Here is a 25,056-nt window from a genome sequence, read left to right on the forward strand (position 1 = left end):
TTTTCATCACTTTGTTATTTTTCAGAAATGCTCACTTCCGTTTAACGCCCTCAGATTTTCAGAAATTTTGTTTTAGAACTTCTGTAATTCAGTAATAATTTTGGCTAAATTTATTCGAAGTTAGCTCATTCATCTTTTCACTTTGGTTTCCTCGCTCATTTCTTTTTCTCCAAAAATCCTTATAAAAACAAACAGAAAATCCTGCCTATTAAATACATCCCTTCTGTAAGAAAAAGCCGCTAATCTCAAATTCTTAACTAGATTATCCAACGTGCGCACATTTTGGCTTGTCTTGAAATTTGCATTTCACCTGTCTCAGAAGTAGACAGACTCAGCTTTCATTCGTTCTTAGAATAATACCTGCTGTCATGGATTAAACATTTGGCAGTCTTTCTTCCCCTGTGTACACATACCAAGAGTTGGGAGTGAGGGGAAATTAAAACACAGTTTTGTTTTTTTTTTTAAAGGCCCCAAACTAGTGCTTAATGAATGCTTTTGGTTGTAAGTGTGGCAGTAAAGTCCTAAATTCTTTACTTGCTGTGACTTTGTGTAATTGTCTGATTTTCATGCTGGGTTCATCAATGTCATTGAATATTTTTAACAGTCCTTTATGTTGACATAAAGGGCTTCCCTGGTGGCTCAGCTGGTAAAGAATCTGCCTGCAATGCAGGAGACCCTGGTTCAATTCCTGGGTCAGGAAGATCCGCTGGAGAAGCGTTCGGCTACCCACTCCAGTATTCTGGCCTGGAGAATTCCATGGACTGTATAGTCCCTGGGGTCACAGAGAGTCAGACACAACTGAGTGACTTTCACTTTCGCTTCATGTTGATATAAAATGTGTATGTATATAGCTTTTCTCTTTGCTTTGGTCTGTTGGGATATGTGACTTATCCAGAGATCAGCCTTCAAGAGAAAAAGACTAAATCATATTATTTATAGTTTTTCTTTGTCAAAACTAAATTATCTGTTTTTAGAACTTAAAAATTTCCCTCTATCTTATTAAATAAAGCTCAGTTTACATCTGAGATCTTTGTATCTTAGAAGTAACTTTGGTAGTAAGTACCAGTTTTGATATGTATAAGTATACATGTGAACTTGGTTTTTATTAAACAAAGTTTATTAAGTTTATAGAGAGGCTGAACTTTGTCATTAACAACTTGAAAAATTGGAGACTATGAGGTTGAATTAATTCAAAGTTTAGGGTAAGTAGAATTTTCTCTACTTTTTAAGTAATGGCTGTGTGTGTGTGTGTGTGTGTGTGTGTGTACGTACTAGTTCGCTTCAGTCATGTCTGATTCTTTGCAGCCCCATGGACTGTAGCCCACCAGGCTCCTCTGTCCATGGGATTCCTTAGGCAAGAATACTGGAGTGGGTTCCAGGGGATCTTCCTGTCCCCTTGTTCCCCAGATCACGGTGAAGAGCAGGTGAGACGCATGTGGGCAACAGTGCAGAGGAGCCCGGGGGCTCATGGGCTGACCCTCATAAGAGAGGCTGGGTGTGCAGCTAGGTGCTGACCAGCCGAGGGACGCGGACTCTGCAGGAGGCCCTTGGTCCCACCTGTCACCCACACCAGGGAAGGGCAGGTGTGTGACGTTGCCCAGGTCCCAGCCCTGCGCCTGCTTCTTTTCATCATGAGGGAAAAGGAAACCAGAGGAGTGAAGCTTCCTGTGAAGGTACCTCTGGTTTCAGGTGACTTCCTGGCATCGTCGTTAGCAGATAAGCCAACAATATGCTTTTGTACCTATTCAGAGAGAAACCAGAAAGATGAAGGACACGGTCAAACCCTTGAACAGCTGCATCTGGGAGTATGTGGACAACCTATGTTGCTCCACGAGGTGACAGGGCACAGGGACTCAGAATATAAACGGGACAGGTGAGCGTGGTGTCCCTGCCCGAAAGGAGCCATCCCCAGGGAGCCTCAGGCGAGAAGAGCGGGCGTGGGCTGCGCAGGCCCGGGGCTGTCTGCTAGGACCAGCTCCCGAGCGTCGGTTCCTCAGCTGTGGGTCCTTCCTTCTGAGTTGCTGGAAATCCTCGAGGCCTTGGTGCAAAGAGGCCAAGCTTTTGGCTTTCACTCTGCAATGTGCCCACAGGCCGACGTGCTGGCCGCGTGCTCGGCAGCACCCTGGCCTGTGGATGGGCCTCATGATCGGAGGGGCTGTGAGGGCGCTGTGCTTTCACTCCGCAGACAGACTGTGCGTGGTCATGGCGCCGCGTGCGCGTGTGTGTAAGTAGAATTTTCTCTACTTTTTAAGTAATGGGTGTGTGTGTGGGTGTGTGTGTGGACTAGGTCGCTTCAGTCATGTCTGATTCTTTGCAGCCCCATGGACTGTAGCCCACCAGGCTCCTCTGTCCATGGGATTCCTTAGGCAAGAATACTGGAGTGGGTTTCCATGCCCTCCTCCAGGGGACCTTCCCGACCCAGGCATCGAACCTGCGTCTCTTATGTCTTCTGCATTGGCAGGCAGGTTCTTTACCAGTAACCCCACCTGGGAAGCCCTTAAGTAAGGGGTTTGTATACCCAAATCTCAATGTAATGTTTCCTAGATTTTACTGTTGGCTTCCCGAAATGTCAACCAAGTTTGTGACGTTCCTGTCTTAAAATATTCTCATGTTTACAAACTTGTTTTGGTTTTAGCTCTTTTGGGAAATACTGTGGTTTTACCTCTCTGGATGAAGCATCTGACCAGCAGAATTATTAATTGTGGGTGTGTTGTACCCTTTGCAGAAGCCAGTTTCTCATGTATGCCACGTAAAATGACGATGACATTTATTTTTCTTTGAAAGAAAGTCTTATGTGCCTATAACTCTCCACCCCCCCCACTAGGAATATTTGAGTCATGCCAAGGATTAATTTTTGTTTGAAATAGACAGAAAACGATTGAGTTAAAATATAGAAGTGTATTCAGCTGCAAATGAAACTACCCAACGTAGAAGGAACTCTTCTAAAATAAGAGAAGGATTAAAACTGCCACCAGAACTGGAACGTGGGCAGCTGGTGACATAAGCTGGTATTAGCATTGGCAGCATGGAGGAGGAAATGAGAGCAGGCCTTGAACAATTTCTCTAATGTGTCTGACACAAATAGTCTTTTCTTTAGTGTCGGACAGGTATGCATTCTGGTTCCAACTACTTTTTTTACCCCTCACTTGTCATGGTTAAGTCAAAGATAAAGATTGAAAGAAAAAAATCCTCCCTTCCTTTGAGTTTCCTTCATGTCTTAAGTCTCATAGGACCCCAGTCTTGTCCCTGCCCTGAACTACTTAGCCTTCTTAGCTTTTCCACATGACTGCATAATAGCAGCTGCTCCCCAGTTCTCTCACGGATGGAGATACGTGTTTACTTAGACACCCGGTGCCTGCTGCAGAGCTCAGGGGTGCCGGGCTGGGTGGGAGGCATAGAGCCCTGACCTTGTGTTCCAGTCTGAGGGCTGGGCCAGGTTTGCGATGGATGCAGCCTCACCGGGTCTGTCTTCAGTTCCAAATGGAAGGCATATTTTTGTCAGCGGTAGGACTAAGTGTGTGCGTGTGTATGTGTTTGGAAAAGGAGACACTTGAGCATCTACAGCTGAGCGCTGACTGTGAAGTCATGTCATTATTTAAATGGTTTCGTTGATGTTGGAAGTAAAAGCACTGGAAAGGGATGGAGGGAGGCGCCTGCAGGCGGCCAGGGGCTGGGGCAGAGTGGGGCGGGCTATCTGCTCAATCAAAATAATGTCTGTGCAACACAGTTACGTGTCTTTTCAAAAAGCTGAACGTTAGCAGGATAACCTCTGAGTTTCTAATCAGTCTTCCCTGCTGATTTATAATTTATCCTTTTCCTTCCACATGATAAAAATGCAGGTCCATGGAATTGTACGGCGATCCAGTTCATTCAATACTGGCCGAATTGAGCATCTGTATAAGAACCCCCAGGCTCACATTGAAGGAAGTAAGCCATTTTCTGTTTCTAAACTGTCTTTCTGTGTAACTTCCTGTATTATGATAAGGTGTTTTCAAGTGTCATTCTCCTCAAATCCCATCACACCCCAGTTATTTCCCCCTGAGTTACATGCCCTGACTGCTGTCTGCAAGCTCTGAAGCCCTTCCCTGTCTGCCTGTGGCCCTGGGCCGTGGGGTCATCGTGCTGAGAGCCTGCAGCAGGCCAGCCTTTGATCCCCGTCTCAAGGTGTCCCCATGCCCTGGAGCCAGATCAGCTCCACACAGAGGCCACCTCTGCTTTGCATGTTTGGTTTAATTTAATCAAGTCAAGCAGTCTTTGCACATTAATTTTAAAAATAATCGGGGAGTGCAGGTCCAAAAGCAGATGGCAGTCAAAAATATATATAAATCTCTTTACAGGCGGTTGTCAGTCTCTGCAGTTGTGTGCTGTTTTTGGTGACACACTTGCACATTGACATCCCAGTTTTCTCATCTGATCTTGGCAATAGCTCCTGAGGTCATGAATGAGTCCGTTTTGCCGGTGGAGGCCGAGAGCGGTTGCCTCTCTCACGGCCCACAGCGTGTGGGGGACATAGGCAGGACAAGGACACAGGTGCCGCCCGCCAGCAGAGACCCTCCAGGCGCCTATCCTCACTTCAGGACCCTGAATATTGGAAGGTTTGGGTTCATTGCACAGGCAGTGACGTCATCAGGAAGATGACCTGCTAGTTGTCTTTCCACCTTAATACTTAGGTTTTTCAGTGAAGCCTCCCTGAAAATTACTGTCGTTTTGTGCAGAATGCAGAAAGGTACTGCCATTGGATTTAGCTGTAGACCAAAATGTAAAAGTAATGAAAATATCAAGTTAGTAGGTTGCCCACTGGCCTGTATCACCTCTTTACAGCCGGGAAGTCTGTGTGGGGATCGGCTGAGATCTGGGGTCAGAACACTCTAGATGTCTTTTAATCAGCCATGGCCCATGTCAGGCATTCCACAATGGCTTCAGGACTGATGTTTATGAAGGAGTGGGCAAAAGTTTCTGAATAGAGCCATCCTCACCACCACCAGTGCATTACAGATTTCTTTTGAGAGTGTACACTTTATTTCGATTTTCTTTCAATCTCATTCTTTTGTGACATGTCTTACAGTCACCTGGGCGCCATAAGATACATTAATTGTGTAACATCTGTCATGATTTTGTTTTTAAAGAAAGCTCGTCAGAGTTTTTACAAATCCTCTATAGACATGGCAACAAACGTGAGTCTCTGCTGTGTAGTTTCTTTTCAGATGACAGTCATGGACTGCCACCCCAGCAGCAGCCTGGTTTTCAGGTTCTCAGAGTGCACGCTACCGTTCCCTTCCCTCTCATGCTGTGTGTTTCATCTCTGCAGACATGAAGCTGCACTACGGCGACCTCACCGACAGCACCTGCCTCGTGAAGATCATCAACGAGGTGAAGCCCACTGAGATCTACAACCTCGGCGCCCAGAGCCACGTCAAGGTGAGCCGCCCGCCGTAGCGTGCTTTCCCTGCTCTGCCCTCTGCGGTGCATTTTACTTTTTTCTGTTGCTACTGATTTTTTTTTCTTTTGTGTCTTTTAATTTATTTTTTAAATTGTTTTTTAAAATTTACTTTTAATTGGGGGAAGATTGCTTCACAGTGTTGTGTTGGTTTCTGCTGTATAATAAGGCAAATCAGTGCTTCTTCATACATGCTAAAACCAGCAGTCCCAGTCCTCAAGTTTAATTCTTCGCACTAGTTTGGGCATTAAGAATCCTAATGGAAATGCTAATACATTTTTAAAAATATATATTCTCTGTTACTGAGCAGTGTATTAACTCTTACTGGTGACACTAGAATAAAAGTGCTCATTTCTTTGGGGCCACAAACCCCACGTGGGTGTGTTTTCTGTTACCTTAACTCACATTGTGAATGAAGTCTTTTGTTCAAACATTGGAAAATTAAGTCAATAAAACTTCTATTTTAATATTAATTTTTGGTAGTGATGATACTACTGGCTGAGAAAATAGTATTTTTGTGTGCCAATATGTCAGAATTAATGGAATTAATGTTTTCTTGTGAGTAGTAAAAATTATTGGGAGAAAAACTGTTTGGACTCTTGTTCCCTCAGTGTTGTGACACACAGCTCGTGCTGATTTCTTTCAGTTGGTTCAGGCAGATTCTCTGGGGGTCTGTCTACCTCTCCTTAGAGAACGGTCTTTCTGGAATAAGTCACAGTAAACCTGAGGAGCCACCCGCAGGGTTCTGGCAGTCTGCTTGACTCCAGTTTCTGCTGCTGTGTCCGTGTGAGATCTGCAGCCAGGGATGGTGTGAGTCCTTTTAGATATGTGTTTAATCAGGGTAGTTAGTGGAGCATAGAGATACAAGCAACTAACTCCAAGTTAAAACAGCCCCGACACCCAAAATAAAGGGAACAGAAACTCTATCAGCATTTTTGGCTGTTTCATCAGTAAATCTGGCATTCTTGCTTCAGAAAGTATTTGAGGTGGTTGCTGTTTCTCCACACCCCCAGCTTGGGGTGAAATGGAAACTAGATCCCTGTTTTATATTCTCTGCCAGTTATAGACTAGATCAATAAAACGAAGGGTAGAAGATAGTAAGAGAAGCAAATAGAAAACCCAATCTCATTATTGACGCCAAAATTGAAATTTAAGCATAAACCCTCACAGCACATTTTTCTCCAAAATGTTAACTTTAGAGGACAGCAACCTATCCACCAGTAATAATACTTCTTTACCTGTCTGTGCTGTTGCGGAAGGTTCTTGTTTCCTTTCTTAGTTTTTGATGATTCTGTTCTATATCCACACTTAAGCTCTGGGCTGTGCAAGGTGTCAGGGCCTTGTCTTTAGGTGAGAGCAGAGTTATTTTTCTAAGTGCTTCTGAATGTATTTTCCATCTGAAAAGGTGTCTCCGGCATGCTGTGCCTTGAGGGCCTGTCCCCTCTCCTCCGGAGAAGCAGTAACTGCCACTCCAGGAGTGAAGACTTTATCCTGGATTGAGGCAGCCTGTCCATCTTCACGTTGTAATTTATCTCTAGGCTTCTTGCTGTCTCCAGACAAAATAGAATGTTTTGGAATGAATACTCTGTTACTCAGCTTCCTTTAGATTAAGACGTTTCCTTTGTGATGGTGTTTAATAGATCGTTTATCCCCTCTAGAAGTCATGAGACGAATGGTGGGAAGATGCAGGGTATTTTATAGACTTACGTGTATAAGGACTTCCCCTGTCATTTTAGCGTTAAATGAGTCAGTCTTCTCCTTTCTCTACAATGTCTTTGTAATTATTTCAGGGAGTCCAGTATGCTTTCCGTGCATGCAGTGTCCTGGTGTGTCTGGTTCGCACCCCAGAGTGGCCAGGCTGTGCATACAGAGAGCACAGGAGCTTAGCTGATTTCCTCTAAGTGGCTGTACGTGACGTTTATCTGTTTTTATGGGGTTTTGTCTGCTTCGCCTAAAGGCCAGCCAATGGGCAGAAATGGTGCTTAATTGGAGGTGAATTTTGGCTTGTAAAATAGGTAGCCCTTCCATGGCGTTTGCATGCATGGTAGAGTGGAGCACCCACCTCTGCCACAGGGGGTCTTGGCTTTCTCACGGATGACAGAGGCGGGAGCTGACGTCCTTGGGTCTTTAGAGATGGGTGAGCTCAGTCTCGGGAAAGCGTGCATGGTGTCAGGGAGGTTCAGGGAGGAGTTTACACACACTGTTAATGGGAGCAGGTAGTTGAACTTGAGGTAAAAATACAAGGCTGAGAGTCAGAAGCGAGGCGATGTGGGACACTCTTGTGACGTATTGCACGTCCCAGGTACAGGTACGCTGAGTGAGGTGTGTGCTGGGAGGAGCGGGGGTGCGGGTGGGTGGGGCGCTGGGCTGGGGTTGAGTGGCCTCTGTGTGCTTTTTTTTTAAATGAGCCACGTTTTAAATTGAAGTAGTTAATTTACAATGGAATGTGGTTCCCTGTGCTGTACAGCAGAATTTTGTTATCTATGTTATATGTAGTGTGTGTCTATGTTAATTCCATAATTATTAATTAATTCCATAATAATTCCCTAAGCTCCTAATTTATCTCTCACCTCGCCACCCTACTCTCCCTGTTGCTAGCCATAAATCTGTTTTCTCTGTGAGTCTATTTTTTTGGTAAAGAAGTTCATTTGTGTCATTTTAACACCCATGTGGTATCATGTGATTTTCGTCTTTCTCTGGCCGTCTTCACTTAATGTGACACTCTGGGATCACCTGTGTTTCTGCACGTGGCATCATTTCACTTTCTAATACCCCATTGTGCATGTGAACCACGTCTTCTTCACCCAGGCGTCCGGCGATGGACACAGGCTGCTTTCAGGTCTCAGCTGTTGTAAACAGTGCTGCAGTGAACACGGGGGTGCATGTATCTCTTTGAAATAGAGTTTTCATCTTTCCTTAGTATATGCCCGGGAGTGGGATTGCTGGATCACTTACTCTTTTCTTAGGTTACGGAACCTACACACTAGTTTCCACACTGGCTACACTGATTACGTTCCCACCAGCAGTGTACCCGGCTCTCTTTTCTCCACAGCTTGTCCAGCATTTGCTATTTGTAGACTTTTTGATGATGGCTGTTCTGACTGTTGTGAGCTCATGCCTCATTGTAGTTTTGATTTGCATTTCCCTGATATTTAGTGATGTTGAGCATCTTTTGCTCAGTGTGATTCCTTCAGCTTTGTTCTTTCACATGATTGCTTCGGCTGTTCAGAGTCTTGTGTTTCCACACAGGTTTAAAGAATTCATTGCTGTGACAAACACCGTTGGTAATCTGATAGGGATTGCATTGAATGTGTAGATTGCCTTGGGTAGTATAGTTATTTTGACAGTATTGTTTCTTCCAGTCCAAGAATGTATTTCTCCATCTGTTTGTGTTGTCTTTGATTTCTTTCATTAGTGCTTTAAAGTTTTCAGAGTGCAGGTCCTTTGCCTCCTTAGGTAGGTTTATTCTAGGCATTTTATTCTTTTTGATGTGATGGTAAATGGGGTTGTTTCCTTAATTTCTGTTTCTGATATTCCATTGTTAGTGTATAGGAATGCAACAGATTTGTTTCTTGCAGCTTCACTCAATCCCTTAATGAGCTTTAGGAGTTTACTGGTAACATCTTTAGGATTTTCTGTGTATAGCATCACGTTATCTGCAAACAGTGACAGTTTTACTTCTTCCTTTCCCATCTAGATTCCTTTTATTTCTTTTTCTTCTCTGATTGCTGTGACTAGGACTTTTAGAATTATGTTGAATAAAAGCAGCATGGATGAGCTCCTTGTCTTGTTTCTGAACAGGGGACAGATTCAGACGTGAGTGAAGGTGAGGCTTCAGAAGTGCAGGAAGCTGTTGGGTAAAGGCAGTGGCAGCCGAGCTGAGTGTGCGGTGGATGAAGCAGGAGGCCTGGTGAGGCTGGCCTGCTGCTGTCAAGACGGGGGCCTGGTGGCCCTGGTGCTGGAAGCAGGTGTTTGAGGAGGGACTGCTGAGCTGGGGGGAGCTGTGAGGGGTCCACCCAGACATGTTCTACCAACAGGACTTGAGGGACACTCAGGGAATGCAGGTCAAAGGTAATTTAAAGTATGTTGTGAGGTTGGAGAAAGATTTGGGGTTCAGTCCTAAGGATTCTCGAGAGGCTGAAGCCAAGGCAGCAGGTGTAGACAGAGGATGAAGACTGATCCTCAGGGAGGGGAGCGCTTAGACTGGGGATGGTAGGAGTCAGGGATGACAAGGGGTTGGGATGGGGAGGCAGGAGGGTGGAATTATATGAGCAAGTCAGCAAATCAGGTCCTCTCAGGCAGGAGCGGTGTCTGCAGGCTGAGTGGGGACCAGGCACGAGACCTTGGCTGTTAGGTTAGGAGTGGTTTGTGACTTTTAGGAATAGCTCAGTGATGTGAAGACAAAGGTCATGGGGGAAATCCACACTGAGTGGTTTCTTCTCTAGAAGTTTCCTGGCTTGAGGAGGGCCCACTGCAGCATCAGCCATAGTCTTGGAGTCTTTTCCCTTAGGGTCTGATCTGCAGGGCCCTGCTCTTCCAGGATGTGTCCCGGCAATGCCGACCTGGTCAGGGGCTTCCCTTTGAGAACAGCTGCTCTTGGTTCATCTCTGTGTGATATGCGCCTTAAATGCATTTGTCCTTTGGCGGCGCATAGCTTTTGGATTTGGTATAAATTCTCTGTCAGATAATGACAATACGAGCTTGTAAAGCCTGAAATGGTACTTCCCCTCAGAAATGAGGAGGATGAAGGGAGTCTAAGGAGAATCTGATGTATGTTCACACCAGAACCCTCGATATTCAGACGTGTTCTGCTGAGCAGCGTGTGGCCGGCGACAGCGCTTACTTCCTGGCACCCCGGGTGCTCTGGAGGAGTAGGTGAGTGCAGGGCATGGTCTCAGTGTCCTTGGAAAGCCCATGTGCCATGCACTGTCCCTCCTGTGATCTCTCGTCAGATGGACTATTAATGATGAGCAGAGCGGTGTGGGGAGAGCTCGCCTGACGGCAGCTGATGATGACAGACTGTGGTGGTGGCTCCTGTCCCCTCCCGCCCCCCACTCCAAGGCTCTGTGTGTTGGCCTTCAGCTGCCTCCCTGTCCTCCCAGCAGCTTGTTACTGGGTTGGGATGGAAAACACATATTTTGTTCCTTAGAATTAATTTCTTTGTATGAACCAATTTTGTAGAATTTATTGTATTCATGGACAATAGTTTTTAAACAAAAGTTCTTTCTGAGAGTGTAGTGTTTGTAAGAAGTTGATTGGAATGCTTTTCTTGCTTGGTGTGGCGTTCCATGGAAAGAAAGCTCTGACATTAGCAGACGCCCTTTCGTTCTGAACCCGTGGCTGCGAGACGGGGCTTTGTTTGTGTCGGCCTCTCTCTGTGCAGAACAGCCTTCTCTCACCCTCACTCCAGTTAATCTGATGTGGGCTGTGGTATGCTAAAAGTGAGGAAAATAAAATAATAGGAGGTTGGTCTGGTTTCCTGTAGGAAACCAATGAGGATGAAATCGGTTCTTGGAAGAAACCCACAGTAGGCTGGGAAGTACTGACTGAAGACGTTTTTCTGAATCATAAACAGAAAAACCATGACTCATGTAGTGCAGGTCATCGAGAGGCTGATTTGGTCTAACGTAGGAGAAAGTGAGAGACGGCCAAAACGTACTAGTTATTGAAAGTAGTTAAGCACAGTGTGGCAACATCACCCCAGTAGGAACAAATGAGCCGGTGTGTACGGGCCTGCCCATTTGGGGGTGGGGGGGATGTTTAGGAGCCTGCTTTATTGTTCTTCAATTTTTGTTGTGTAATAATATGTCTCGGTAACTTCTGTCTTGAATTTCTCATCTACTCAACATCCATTGCTGCTGTGACTTGGGGCTTTTCCACCATTCCTTGCAGACTTTTTGATAATCTCAGTTCATTCTTGAAGCCACTCTGTTGGATGGGATCTTTCCACAGGGAGTGTAGCCCAGTATGGCCCTGTGATCTCACAATGTCATGTTGGAATTGCCTTTATTATTGTTGAAAAATGAAGATTATGCAATTATGGAATGTTAGAGCTGAAAGGAGCTTTAGAAATAATTTAACAAGATTTTCATTTTATAAGTGAAGCTACCTGCTGCTCTGTTTGGTTACTGACAAATCCAAAACTCAGATCTTCATATTTGGTAATTTAAAGACCATCAAAGACAATGATGATCTCCATTAGTGATAATTCTAATGTAAAATAGTCCTCACCTTGAAGACTTTCTTTCCCCACATACAGAAGTTTCTTCTTAAACATCTTTTTTTCTTGTGTGTTTGTGGAGACAGAAAGTCATTTGACTCTTCTGTTTTTAGTTTTGGGAAGTATTTTCAAATCCCTTCTCAGTGTTCAAGACCATTTATGAAGTCTTTCTTTGACTTTCTCTTATTCACATTGAATAGCTCCATCCGTTTCACTTGTTTTCTAACTCCTGAATTATCTTTATTATTTCCTTTTCAACTCTGTGGGTCATTTGTTTGATTCTGTCTCCTGACAGCCAGGAGGCCTACGTGCCCAAAGGTGCCTGGGGCCCGGGGGTCTGAGGGGCAGGATTTCCTCGTCCAGCTGTGCGGGCCCGGGTAGCAGAGCTGAGCATGGGAGCAAAAGGCCGAGTCCGATTGTCCTCCTGGTGGACGTCCAGCCCAGGAAGCGGGCAGGAAGCAGGGCTGATTGTGAGCCAGGGGGCTGGCGGAGCAGCCAGGCAGCCAGTCAGGGTCCAGGAGACAGAGCGGCCAGTGCAGGGGTGAGGCTAGGTTGAAGAGGGGTGCGGCAGGGGCGGGGCGGGCGACAGGCAGTGACAGACCTGCCCTCTCCACAGGATTCTTCCTGATGTTCCTATTTTGTTGTCGTTTAGTCGCTGGGTTGTGTCTGACACTGCGACCCCGTCAGCCGCAGCGCACCCAGCTTTCCTGTCCTTCACCATCTCCCAGAGCTCGCTCAAACTCATGTCCATTGAGTTGGTGATGCCATCTAGGCTCATCCTCTGTCGCCCCCTTCTCCTGCCCTCAATCTTTCCCAACATCAGGGTCTTTTCCAGGGAGTTGGCTTTTCGCATCAAGTGGCCAAAGTATTGGCGTTTCAGCTTCAGCATCAGTCCTTCCAATGAATACTCAGGGTTGATTTCCTTTAGGATGGACTGGTTTGATCTCCTTGCAGTCCAAGGCACTCTCAAGAGTCTTCTCCAGCACCACAGTTGGAAAGCGTCCTTCTTTGGTGCTCAGCCTTTTTTATGGGCCAACTCTGGAATCATTGAAAGTGAAAAGTGAAAGTGGAAGTCGCTCAGTCGTGGCCTTCCCTGACTACTAGAAAGAAGCTATAGCCTTGACTATACAGACCTTTGTCAACAAAGCGATGTCTAGGTTTGTCGTAGCTTTCCTTCCAAAGAGAAGCTTTTGATTTCGTGGCTGCTGTCACCATCTGCAGTGATTTTGGAGCCCCTGAAAACAGACTCTGTTACTTTTTCCACTGTTTCCCCTTCTATTTGCCGTGAAGTGATGGACTTGATGCCATGGTCTTATTTTGTTTAATGTTGAGTTTTAAGCCAGGTCAGTAGTATCAGACTGTTTTGCAACCCTATGGACTGTAGCCTGCTAGACTCCTCTGTCCATGGGATTTTCCAGGCAAGAATACTGGAGTGTATTGCCATTTCCTTCTCCAGGGTACCTTCCCAACCCGGGGATCGAACCAGCATCTCCTGCATTGTAGGTGACTTCTTTACCGCTGAGCCATCAGGGAAGCCCCACTGTTTTAGCATATACAAATTGTAATTCCATGTTGGGTCTCTGCAGATAACTTATTTTGATTGGTAGATATACAAATTGATATAGCCTTGTATATTTTATAAGGTTTAAAATTAATTTTTATATTTTCACATATAGCTCTCATATGTCCTTAGTGTGACATAAAATCACTCTAGAATGTCAGAAAATTGTTAGCACTGAAATTGTGAAGGTAGGGTCTTTCCTTGGTGCGACTGTGAGTGAGGTGCGTTGTGCGTTGACCTGATGTCCACGTGGACATAATGTGTCTGTTTCTGGAGAAATGGGAGGAAGGGGGAGTTGGGAGGAGAGGGTCGGGCGCATGGAGCCGCGGCCTGGGCGATGCGGAGCCCCCTGTGACCTGGGGAAGCTGCGATTTTCTGCTTTTGTTCTCATCTTCACTTCTTGCTGATGGATCCTGTTGCGGCTCAGTCCCTGTGATGGTTAACCGCTTTAGTTTGTCACAAGGTGGAGTTGTGGCACAAAAGCCCTTTTCACTTACGATGTAATGTTTGTGCAGATGGCGCTTGACCCCCTAATGTGAGTGTGGCTGGTCGGTGCCTGAAGTTCTCAGGGGGACACTGAGTGTCTTGTCTTCTGTGGACATTGCGCTGTGTTTGGGTCCCTAGGTGTCCTACGGCTCAGACTCCCCTTGGAAGCCTGTTACAGACCTGAACAATTGAATTCAAATCTAAAACCACTTAAAAGTCCTTTCCATTAAGAATTTAAGAATTTATATGAGAAAGCATTCCATGAAAGCTCTCCTCCCCCTATTCAGACAGATTGTTCTGTTTTACTAGCCCGAGTTGGTATTGTAATTTTGATACCAGTTGATAATTTTTGGGTTTTTTCTGATGATTGGGGGACCACACAAAGGCATGTTTGTTGGGTTCACCTTTACACAGTTAGTTCAGACAGCTCAGCGTGCACTTTTATCTTAATACTGATCTCCAGGTGTGTCTGTGCACAAGTCGTGAAAAGGGCGTGAGTCCATGAGGGCACCGTGAGCGAAACACTTGGTTTCTGACTTTTGATGATGAATGAAGAATTTTCTCTGGATTCCTGATTACACTGGAGTATATAATTTGCATAAAGTAAGATGTACACAAATCTAACACCTTGTTTAATACCGTAGATGCGGTATCTGGATCTGTGTTTAGCAGATGTGCAGATAAGAGGCACACATAAATAATACCTGTGTTTGGTGGTAGGTTAGTCTCTAAGTTGGGTCCAACTCTTGTGACCCCAAGGTCTGTAGCCCACCAGGCTCTCCGTCCATGGGATTCTCTGAGCAAGAATACTGGAATGGGTTGCCATTTCCTCCTCCAGGGGATCTTCCTGACTCAGGGATCAAACCCAGTTCTCCGACAATGCAGGCAGATTCTTTACTGGTGAGCCACCAGTGAATTTATGTTTGATACCATAGATCCTGGAAATTTAAGAATTTAAATTTAACTTTTCCTTTGAGCACCAAATAGAGCTTGGTGCCAAACAAGATTTCTACTGTATCCTTGTAGTACAAATAGAATTGAATACAAATTCTCTTTGTTAAAGTTGGATCCTTGAAGTTGGTGTGTATAGTAAGATAAAATGAATTCTTTTCTATTTCAAAGAAATTTAACATGTGATATCTTTTTAATGTATTTCTTCTGTCAATCATTAATTGGATACATTACCAGTACAAGTAATAAATGATATCAAGACTTATTTAATTTAGATTTCCACTTTATTAGTAGGTTTCATCATTTTATCTTTCTAACTTTCACATGAAGTGTATGTATTGTTTAGGAATGTCAATTAAAAAATCATTCATGATGAGTTTAAATTTGCTCTGTTTACAAAGAAATACACATATCGACTTGGTTTGGCTTATTAAACTGTTTAGCTCGAAATCACTTTGATAGTTCCTTAGGAAACATTGAATTTTCAATGATGAGCTCAACTTGTATACAGTCACAATTCTCCATGTCAAAATACTGGAGTGGGTAACCGTTCCCTTCTCCAGGGGATCTTCCTGACCCATTGATCAAACCCAGGTCACCTGCTTTGCAGGTGGATTCTTTACCATCTGAGCCACCAGGGAGCCCAAGAACACTGTAGTGGGTAGCGTATCCCTTGTCCAGTGGGTCTTCCTGACCCGGAATCCATGCGGGGTCTCCTGCATTGCAGGCGAATTCTTCATCAGCTGAGCCCCCAGGGAGCCCCGTGCACAGTCAGTGTGTTGATGACTAGTAGCGTGTTTGCTGGACAACGTGCTGTGCTGACAGCAGGTGGCAGCCCCCGTGGGCGGGAGGTCGCTGCGGGGTGCCAGGGTGGGCCCCGGCTTTGCCGGGTGGGTCAGGGCTGCCCTCTCCCAGTCCCCCCCCAGCCCCCTGCGTCTCACCGCTGCCAGTTGTTACATCAGTAAAAAGTCATCTGGAAACTAGCGGTGTTGACAAACTCAGCCTTCGAGGTTATTCTCTAGGACTATTGACAGCCTCGTTAGTCCTCATTGCAAATACCAATGTCTGACTTTACTGAGTAGATTAATTATTGTTAAAAAGTTCAGCAGAGGAGAGGTTTTGTTTGTTTTCTGTTGTTTCGCTTAAGGATCTTGTATGACTCGCCCTGGAGTGGTTTTCCTGTCTGTTTGCTTTCTCGGTGTTGACGTCTGCTGGGGCACTTGAGAGCCTGTGTAGTCTGCACCGTAGGAAAGGCTGAGGGCTGTCAAGGCTTCTGACGTGCTTCTCTGTCTTCCCTAGAGAGGAAGCATTCGGGCGTTTGGTAAAGACTAGGTGATTGTATCTGTACTATTGCTAGTTGAAATAATGTGAGCAGATACTTTTTTAATCTGGTTTCTTTACATTTCCTTTATATTAAATATTAATATCACACAAGTGACCATATCATGTTATTTGGCAGTTTTGCAAAATTATTTGTATTGCAATTGTTTAAGTGACTTAAAGCTTTCACTTCCTGTTGCCTCTTCTTTTTCTGTCATAATGCTCTGGAAGTGGCCATTTTTGCTAAAATTTGTCAACAGCAGTAATGGAAAAGACTGTTGGTTTTGGTTTATGTTAAATAATGCGTTTCAGTCCTCTTCTAGTTTTAGAAGGTTGCTTCACAGAGAAGTAAATAGAGGTTCCTTGGATGTTGCTACAGTTTTTTGTGGGAAAGCGGATTGTTCCTGAAGCTTCCCTTCTCATCTGTCAGGATCAGAGACAGGGTTGTTTCTGGAACGAGGGGAGCTGAGGGGGCGGGCAGTGCTGTGCCCTTTTCTACACGTAGATGGCGGCAGAGTGTCGCAGACTGCGGAAGTCAGCCTGGCAGGCAGAGCAGACGTGAGTGGCAGTGAGACCCGACTTCTATCAGCGTGGCCGCCTGCGTCCTGTAGTTAAACACAAAATAGGAAAGAAAGCCACCGTTGATAACACCAGGGTGTGGGAGGATGAAGAGGCCGTGAGAAGCTGTAGTAACTGGCTCTCTGGACAGACCCCAGGTGGGAAAGCTTAATCTCTGAAGGTATGTCACACAGTCCTGGAAGACGACAGGACTCGGCTAAGACCACAGGCATGTCATGGCCCAGAGCCGGCCGAGGGCTGGGGGTGGCGGGCGGGGATAGCCAAGGAGAGACCGGACCCAGCAGCGTGGCCAGGGACAGCCCGCTGCCTGCGGGGCCGACGCTCGGCCTGCGTCGCCTGCTCACTCGAGCCGATTCCCAGGAGGAAGTGTCAGCCCAGAAATCAGGCAAACAGTCCATGGGAACGTTCACTCAAAGGCAGCGTTTCAGAAAAGGGAAGTGCAGTCTCCTGTGGCCCCGTCCCCACGCTGGATTTGCTGTTCAGCGTATGAGGACAAATAGATTCCTTCAGAATGCATCTGCAATCAGCAAGTCATTCAGTGTCTTAATTAGCATTCCTGAATAGTGACATCATTGCCATAAAAGGTGACACTCATCCTTACAATTAACATTTAATATGCGTCTGCTTCTCCGGGGGCCTTCCTGTGGCTGCCCACAAATTTCCAAGGTAGTTTTCAAGTTTCAGAGTTGAGTCTGGTGAGAGCATGGGCAGGAGGGTCAGCAGAAGCGGAGCTGTGTTCATTAGAAACGTGAGGCGTGGAAGCAGGTTATAAAAGAGTGGTTTGCGGCCGTCCCGAGCTGCTGAATCAGGCCAGCGGCGCGCTCCTCGTGGGCGTCGGAAGGGCTGCTCAGAGCTCCGATGGTGCGGCTCTCCAGGAAGCCGCCTGCGTGCCCTCCTTCGGCCCCTCTGCCCGAGGCGCACCAGCCCCCCAGCCTAATCTCCGTGTCACAACACTGATCCCAGAGGTGCGCGTGACCACCCGCTCTGACACCGAGAGCCTGGCAAGTCTCTCTGTGACAGCAACTTATTTCTCACATAATTATTTTTTTAGTAAATTTGATATCTTAACAGCCCCTTCCCTCATTTCTGGGTTCAAAACGCAGCACTTAATATAATTTATTTCTCAGCCTTCACGAAGGCTCACTTGAGCGTAGCTGCTGCACTGGGGACGGCTGTGGCCGACAGGCCAGGCCCACGCCGGGCACCGGCACGGCCTCGGAGCTGCTCTAACAAAGCTGCCGCTTGTTACTTGTTGGATGAAGGGGGTCTACCCTGTCACATGTCGGTGGGAAAAGAAGATGCACACTGACACGTGTGCTCTGCTCTTCTGAGTTCAGCAAGCTGTTGTGCTGATTCCAGTTTGCACAGCTCGGCCTGTGTCACTCTCGTGGTTTTCATAGCGTGAGCTCTGTGAATGTAAGAACTAACAAGAGTTTGAACTAATCCAAATTTGAGTTTGATTCTAAACATGTAATTATTTTAGAATTTTGTGAGCTTTCAGGTTAATTAAATGGAATTTTATAAGATGAAACTTTCACCACCATACAATCCTTAACATCAAAATCTATGTTTGGATTAGTTACAACTATATATAAATTTCTTTATAAATCATTATCAATGTATCAGATGCATTTGTTTTGGGTTTAGATAGAATTGTATACGATTTGTTTTAGATTGATGTGTATCTGTTTGCAGACAGCTTTTGGCCAGAACATAATATGATTTGCAGGTGCCTGTACACTTTATTTTACACGTTTGTCCCTCTGCGGCCATCATTAGATTTAGAGCCTGTGCTTTTTCTTGGTGGGAGAGTACCTGGCAGATTATTTATGTGACCTTTTTTAAAAAAAAGACAATATTGCAACTCCACTTCCTCTGACTACTTGATTTCAAAGAATCGTGTCTAGAGAAGGCAAATCTCACAGAATAACACTGTTTTAGAACTTTTTAAACCTGTATATATACTTTTTAGGTTAGCATCAGCACATTAGTTTTCCTTGATAAAATATTGTGAATATTTTATGCAAATAATTAAATGTAGAACAATTAAAAATTTTCAGTTTGCTTACAATTTTTCAAATGGATTTTAGAAAAGATGATCTCTATAAATAACTTTTGATGCACTTTCAAAATAGAGAAACAGATTTTATGTGAGTGATAGAGGTTTTTTTAAATTTTATTGGAGTCATAACTAATTATAACTCATAATGGTTTTACATTTGTAAAATGAATCTTGCAAAACCTTAGATACTTTAAAGTTTGTACTGTAATATAATGATGGCTTTTGTGCTGCTTCTCTTGAGTATCTGCTTTTAATTGTGTTATTTTCTGTATACTTAACTAGGTGGCATTTTAGTTGATCAGTAAAATGGAGTACACGGTTTAGGATTATACTGTAGAAATATTTGTTCTTTTCATGCTTAGCTTTTCATTCTGCCTGTGCCTGAATTGTGCTTTTAAAAAGTCGGATATATTTTAAACCATGTCAGCATTTTTAAATTGATTCTGTTGATAGACAAGAGAGGCTGTGATCCCAAAGCATACTTTCCCACATAACTGTTTATTGCTCTTCGTGAAGTGCTCATAGTCTGTGGAAAAATTAGTAAATTTAATTTAAATGCCCAAAGTCCACTTTTGACTGCAAATTTATCCTTTTAAAAATTCCTTTTTCTTTTTTACAGGTTGCACCTTTATTTTTGGGTTTAGTGCTTACGTTCCTAATTGTGTTCTTTGAGGAACGATCCACATGGATTTGATGTGGGAGTTCTTTCACGTCTCTAGTTTGTTTCTCTGCCTGCTTGCTTCTTGCTCGGTCTCCTCTTAGGGGTTCTGCTTCTGCAGTTGAACATCTTTTATTGTGATGAGTCTTGCTGCTGCAACTTTATTGGCACAGGATCCAGAGACTAATCCATAATACAGTTTGAAAAGTCTCTAAGGTGTAAAATACTAGCTTGTCATTTTTTTCTCCCATTTTCTCTTTTGACAAGCTTTGTTGAATTTTCTTTTTCTTTTTTTCAAACATATTCTGCCATCCTGATTCTGAAGGAATGTATAGATATATCATTTAGGAAAATGTGTATTTTAACTGACAACATAAATATCTTGGTTATGCAGTTTTCTGGTCAGAGATTTTATTGATAAATTTCAAACCATGAAAATTTGTTATTTATAATATAGCATAAATTGCATTTACTGCTTTCAGTAAAAGCATCTCACTAGAATTTTGACACATTTAAAAAGAAAAGAAATCTCAGTGTCAGCTCATATGCACATGAAATATTTAATAGAAGCATTGCAGGTTACTTTTATCTTCTTTCATAATAAACTAGAAGTTTGCACAGAGTTTTGACTCGGCTTACTCATTTTGCGATTACTGACACAGTCCAGAGCTTTCACTGGGAAGACAATGACAGTCCTCCGTGTGAGACCACGCCAGTGAAGGGCAGGGGTCCGATGCCCACCTTTGCTTTCAGGGGCACCTCCTTCCCCCCAGGGCGGCACGTCTTCATCCCAGCTGTTAGCGCGCGGCGCTCGTGTACTGTCTGTCTCGTATTTGTGCCGTGACCTGACGCTGTATGTAGTACCGTGATTTCTCAGTTTTGCAGATTTTATTGCTGTTCCTTTTTATTTGCAGTCTTCCATCTGTGTTAAATGGAAGACATGATTGTTGCCAACCATCAAACCCATTATGAAGAATCTGTACTTCATTTAAGTTGTATTGAGAGTTCAGGCCTTTATCAATGCAGCTTCATAAAATTAAGTAAAATGGTTTATTGCATATACAGACATGTTCATGAAACAGCACTGTAATGATGGCAGTACTGATTGTTGGGACAATTAAGACGTTAAGAAAACACATATTTAAGCGCAGTTAATGGCTGAAAATTTGTTGTTTATCTCTTAGAAATTTGTGATAAATCTAAAAGATAACTGAGGATTTCACTATATTGAAAATTTATAGATGCATATTTATTTAACCCAGCTTTAATTGTATAATTATTTTATGATTTAAGCCTCATTGATCTTATGTTTGTGATCAATATATTGAAATGTAAAACATCCTGAATACTAGCAAAGGGTTTTGTTTTTTTTTTTTTCATGATGAGAAACAGAAAGACTTAGGCTGGCTGGAGTCTTTTTAGTCATGAAAAGCAGAACTCAGGAACCAATCCTGTAACTTCTCTGGGCCTCAGTTTGCACATCTGTGAAATGGGGTGTGAGGCTTTGGGGACTGAGGGTTAGGTTAAGTGCTCTCTGAAATCTCTTCCACCCTAAAATTCTACGATGATATGACAGGTCTTTGCCATGCTGCTATGCGTATTGGTGTTAGCTGCTGCTGCTGCTGCTAAGTCACTTCAGTCGTGTCCAACTCTGTGTGACCCCATAGACGGAAGCCCACCAGGCTCCCCCGTCCCTGGGATTCTCCAGGCAAGAACACTGGAGTGGGTTGCCATTTCCTTCTCCAATGTGTGAAAGTGAAAAGTGAACGTCTTGTCTAATATAAACGTTCGGTGTAGGAAAAGCTGAGGATGAAAACGTCAGTCTTTTTTCAAAACCATATTTTTGGGAAGAATAGGTTGATAGATTTTCATATATAACGGTTTTCTTAAGAAATATTTGAAATCCTGATTTAGAGTAGATGCCTGTCCTTTTAAAAATGCATTACAGAAGAGTGGGAACTAGGTGTTTGATCTGTGGAGTAATGAGTTTGTCACACTCTACTGAATTATGCTGAATGGGAGTTTGTGACAAGAAATGTGGCTCAATGTAGGCAATGACGTTAGAAAACAAGCTGAAGTTTAAAAAAGATTATCTTTAAAAGGCAACAAAGGCAACATTATAATTTCACTTGTTGTTCAGACGCTAAGTTGTGTCCAACTCTCCGTCCCATGAACTGCAGCACGCCAGGGGTCCCTGTTCTGCACTATCTCCCTGAGTTTTTACTAGCACAGGCCAAATTCATCACCTGGCAGGAAAAAAAAAAATTAAAAGTTTTAATTTCCAAAATATTTTTGTTGTTCATTTTTATTTGGAAAGGAATTATTATTTATTCCGAGAGCTTATAAATATCAGAGAAAGATACCTTATGCTAATAAAAGCATGCCTTTTCCTCTTAGCTATTATTGCATTTAAATACTCTATTCCCAAGTATTCCAACACTGTAACTAGCAGAGGTTCAATTATTTTTAACTCATCCTGGTTCCTTTTCCATTTAGTGGCATTTCACAAGTTCAAGGTAGCAAACTTTTTTTTAAGGTTCTTTCTGAAGTTTATTATCATCTTATTTTAACCCCAATCAGGACATTCCTAAAAGTAATTACTCTGAGCTTTTTATAGGTTCCTTGTACAGCTTGTGGAAATCTTAAAGGTTTTCTGCAGAGATTGCTATAACCCAAATAATCATGTAAAAACCTTCCCACCTTTCTCCTTTGCAATTACTTTAAGTATTTAAGAATTTGTTTGTAGCTGGTTATAAATTGCATACAAACTCTTACATTGTTCTTTGTTTTTTGTGAGCTACAATAAAAGCTTTAAAATTTTTAAATAGATTGCTTTCTTTGTGACTAAATTTTCCTTATTTGAAGAACAATTATAAAAATAATTTATGTGTAATTTAAAAAATATCATCCCAGGGTATTTGGTTTTAGTAACATAGGGAAGTATTTAATCAGCTTTTTATACTGTGTCTTATCATCTTTCCTTTTTTTCTTTTAAAGTGTGGCACTAATTCGAAGATACTTGACAGTTAATTCTGCAGTGTAATCATCGGCTGCAGTGTGTACTCGACAGCCCTTTGTTGTCGCCACCCTAGCCATCTAGACTGCTGACTCCCTTCTTATACCTGGAGGGTTCCTTCTGTTTATGTACCAGATAACTAAATCCCAAAGAACTTCCGCTCCTTGCCTTGGGGCCCCCAGGTCCACCAGCTGGGTGCTGAGCAGCAGAACAAGGGCTGTGTTAAGGCTTCCTTGCTGTTTCTCCAGAATCTTCTCCAGAATCTTCTTTGCGTTGTCAGAGCATGACATGGATGGATTGCTTGGAATTCTTGCAGAGCCTTTCCTGTGTAATCACGATGGCAGAGGTTGCAGGCATTTGTCAGGGGCCACTAATACATGTTGTGACAGCAGTTTAAGGCGGGGGGAGGTGGATTTATTACCAATAAAACATTAAAACTCTTATATTTAAAGCCAAACATAATTTACGTCCAGCCCCACCCCTTGCTGCTCTACCTGTCAGTTCTGATTTAAAGCCCCCCCTCCCCACGGCATCCATCTTCCTCCCGCCGCCCCCACCCCGCCACCCTCCGCAGATAGCGGGTGAGGAGCTGGGAAGGGCCCTGACTAGAACCATCTGCTGCACTGGCGCTGAGACACGCTCGGCAGGCGGTGTTCTGTGGGGGGTGGTGTGTGCACATCCCCTGTAATAGTGAGGAAAGGCTTCTCATTTAAATGCTTTCTTCTCTGCAACTGCCCTGTGTGTTTTTCAGTCTAACTTCATTGAGGCTTTCAGTAGCTAAGTCAAAGAGCTGTCTTGGTAAATGTCACATTGCACTTGAAAATATGTGGGTCATTTTCGAATATCTTTTGGTATTGGTTTCTAACATAATTCCACAGGGGTAAGAGAACAGAATCTGTATGATTTCAATACCTTTAGACATGAAACTTTTGCACCTTATTTTATGTCCCTGGATATGTTCCAGTGTCTCCTAGTTTACAGTCTGCGGAAACTTGAATAGAATTTGTATCCTGCTGTTGAGTGAAAATTGTATAAACCTTAATTATGTTGAACTGGTTATAGTGCTCTTCAGGACTACTGTTTCCTTCTATTTCTCTGTATATTCATTCTGTTAATTTTTAAGAGTTTGATGTTGAAACTCCAAGTAAAAATCTTAATTTACTTAAAAATAATTGTAATATATGATGGAATTATAATTAACTTTGTTCTTTGTTCTTGTATTTTGTAAGTCTCCTGTAAATGTGTTGTCATACTTTCATAATTTAAAGAATAGAAATGAAAAAATAATTTCATAAAATAAAGAAATACAACATTTTCAGATTCTGAAAATCTCATGGTCTGGAACGGTCTCTCTTGGACTTCTGGGTGTTCTTGTGATTCTTCCATTCATTTATTCTGCAACTTGGAAGCTTGCCTGGTTTATTTTTCCTTTTCCTTTCAAATAGCATTATTTTCTTTGTACTGTGCACAGCGTGATAACTTTAAGATGAAACCTGTTGAATAGATTCACGTTGGCCATCAATATATGCACAGTGTATATCTGTGTTTGAAAACTATCTTTTAAGAAAAGACAGAAACTTATTCTTGGCCTCTTAAATATATGGACATTTAAAAGTATGAAACCTGCACTCCTCCACTAAAGCTGCCTCTTAGATGTGTTTACATGCACCCGAAGTACACGCTGAAGTCGGCCTCTCTGGCGCGACCACAGTCGCTTGCTTAGGACTCTGCTGAGCTCCCCGTAACTCAGGGCTGACACTCCGATGTTTGAGTGGGGGACCTCCTTGCTGACAGGTTGAGGAGGCTTTTATTGTTCCAGGCTGGTGAGAATTGTTTTCCCCTTGCTTTTGCTAAGTCCTGGAAGCTTTGAGCAATACTTGACCTTCTCAGCCTGAGAGACTATTGAAATGTTTTCTGGAACTAACCTTACCATGTCCTTAATAATTTGAATTGCACTTGACCTAGTAACAGCTGTCACACAACTTGTCATTTTTCAAACGGCAAATCATTGATGTAGTGATTTCCACTGCATCAGTTAACATGAAGACTTTATTTCTGAAATAGACACTGAATATTTTCCCTACTGCGTTGCACTTACACTGTGCTCACATTTACAAATCTGCTGTTTTCTTAAAACATAAGCAAATCCGAGTAATAAAAGAAATGCAAACATGTATATATATACTATATATATATGTACTTGGAAATAATAAAATATACCTTATTTCTCTGCAAGCGTATTATGCTGCTTTAAAACAACCTGATGTGTATAAATCTTAATTTAGAAAACAAATAGGATTACCATTGTAAATTATAGTGTGACCATTTACTTTATAAATTATTTCATCTGGGGGTTCTTCTTAGTAAGCTTTCTGTGTCACTTTACTAAACATTAAAATCTCTGTATATTTACGCAGTAAATTTGAGGACACTTGTATCACGTCATAGCTTTACCTCTGACTGATAGTGGGGTTGAGCTCTCTACGCGGGCGTGCAGATTTTCTGACTGATAGTGGGGTTGCTCTCTCTACGCGGGTGTGCAGATTTTCTGACTGGTAGTGGGGTTGCTCTCTCTACGCGGGCGTGCAGACTTTCTGGTAGTGGGGTTGCTCTCTCTACGCGGGCGTGCAGATTTTCTGGTAGTGGGGTTGAGCTCTCTACGCGGGCGTGCAGATTTTCTGACTGGTAGTGGGGTTGCTCTCTCTACGCGGGCGTGCAGACTTTCTGGTAGTGGGGTTGCTCTCTCTACGCGGGCGTGCAGATTTT

At 43.5% G+C, this 25,056-nt stretch overlaps 1 protein-coding gene across 6 annotated transcripts in view; it reads left to right on the forward strand.

Annotated features, from left to right (window-relative positions):
• Positions 1–25,056, forward strand: part of GMDS (GDP-mannose 4,6-dehydratase) — a 434,343-nt gene that overhangs the window by 95,201 nt on the left and 314,086 nt on the right. For all 6 annotated transcript variants that reach the window (XM_088831389.1, XM_088831391.1, XM_088831388.1 and 3 more), the window contains 2 exons: positions 3,840–3,927; positions 5,309–5,418. In XM_088831389.1, coding sequence (XP_088687515.1) covers positions 3,840–3,927; positions 5,309–5,418 — 198 coding nt within the window. The remainder of the gene's footprint in view (positions 1–3,839; positions 3,928–5,308; positions 5,419–25,056) is intronic.

This window comes from Moschus berezovskii, chromosome 23, assembly GCF_049115385.1.
Source record: "Moschus berezovskii isolate FMDL1 chromosome 23, NW_MosBer_1.0, whole genome shotgun sequence".
NCBI classification, from domain to species: Eukaryota; Metazoa; Chordata; class Mammalia; order Artiodactyla; family Moschidae; genus Moschus; species Moschus berezovskii.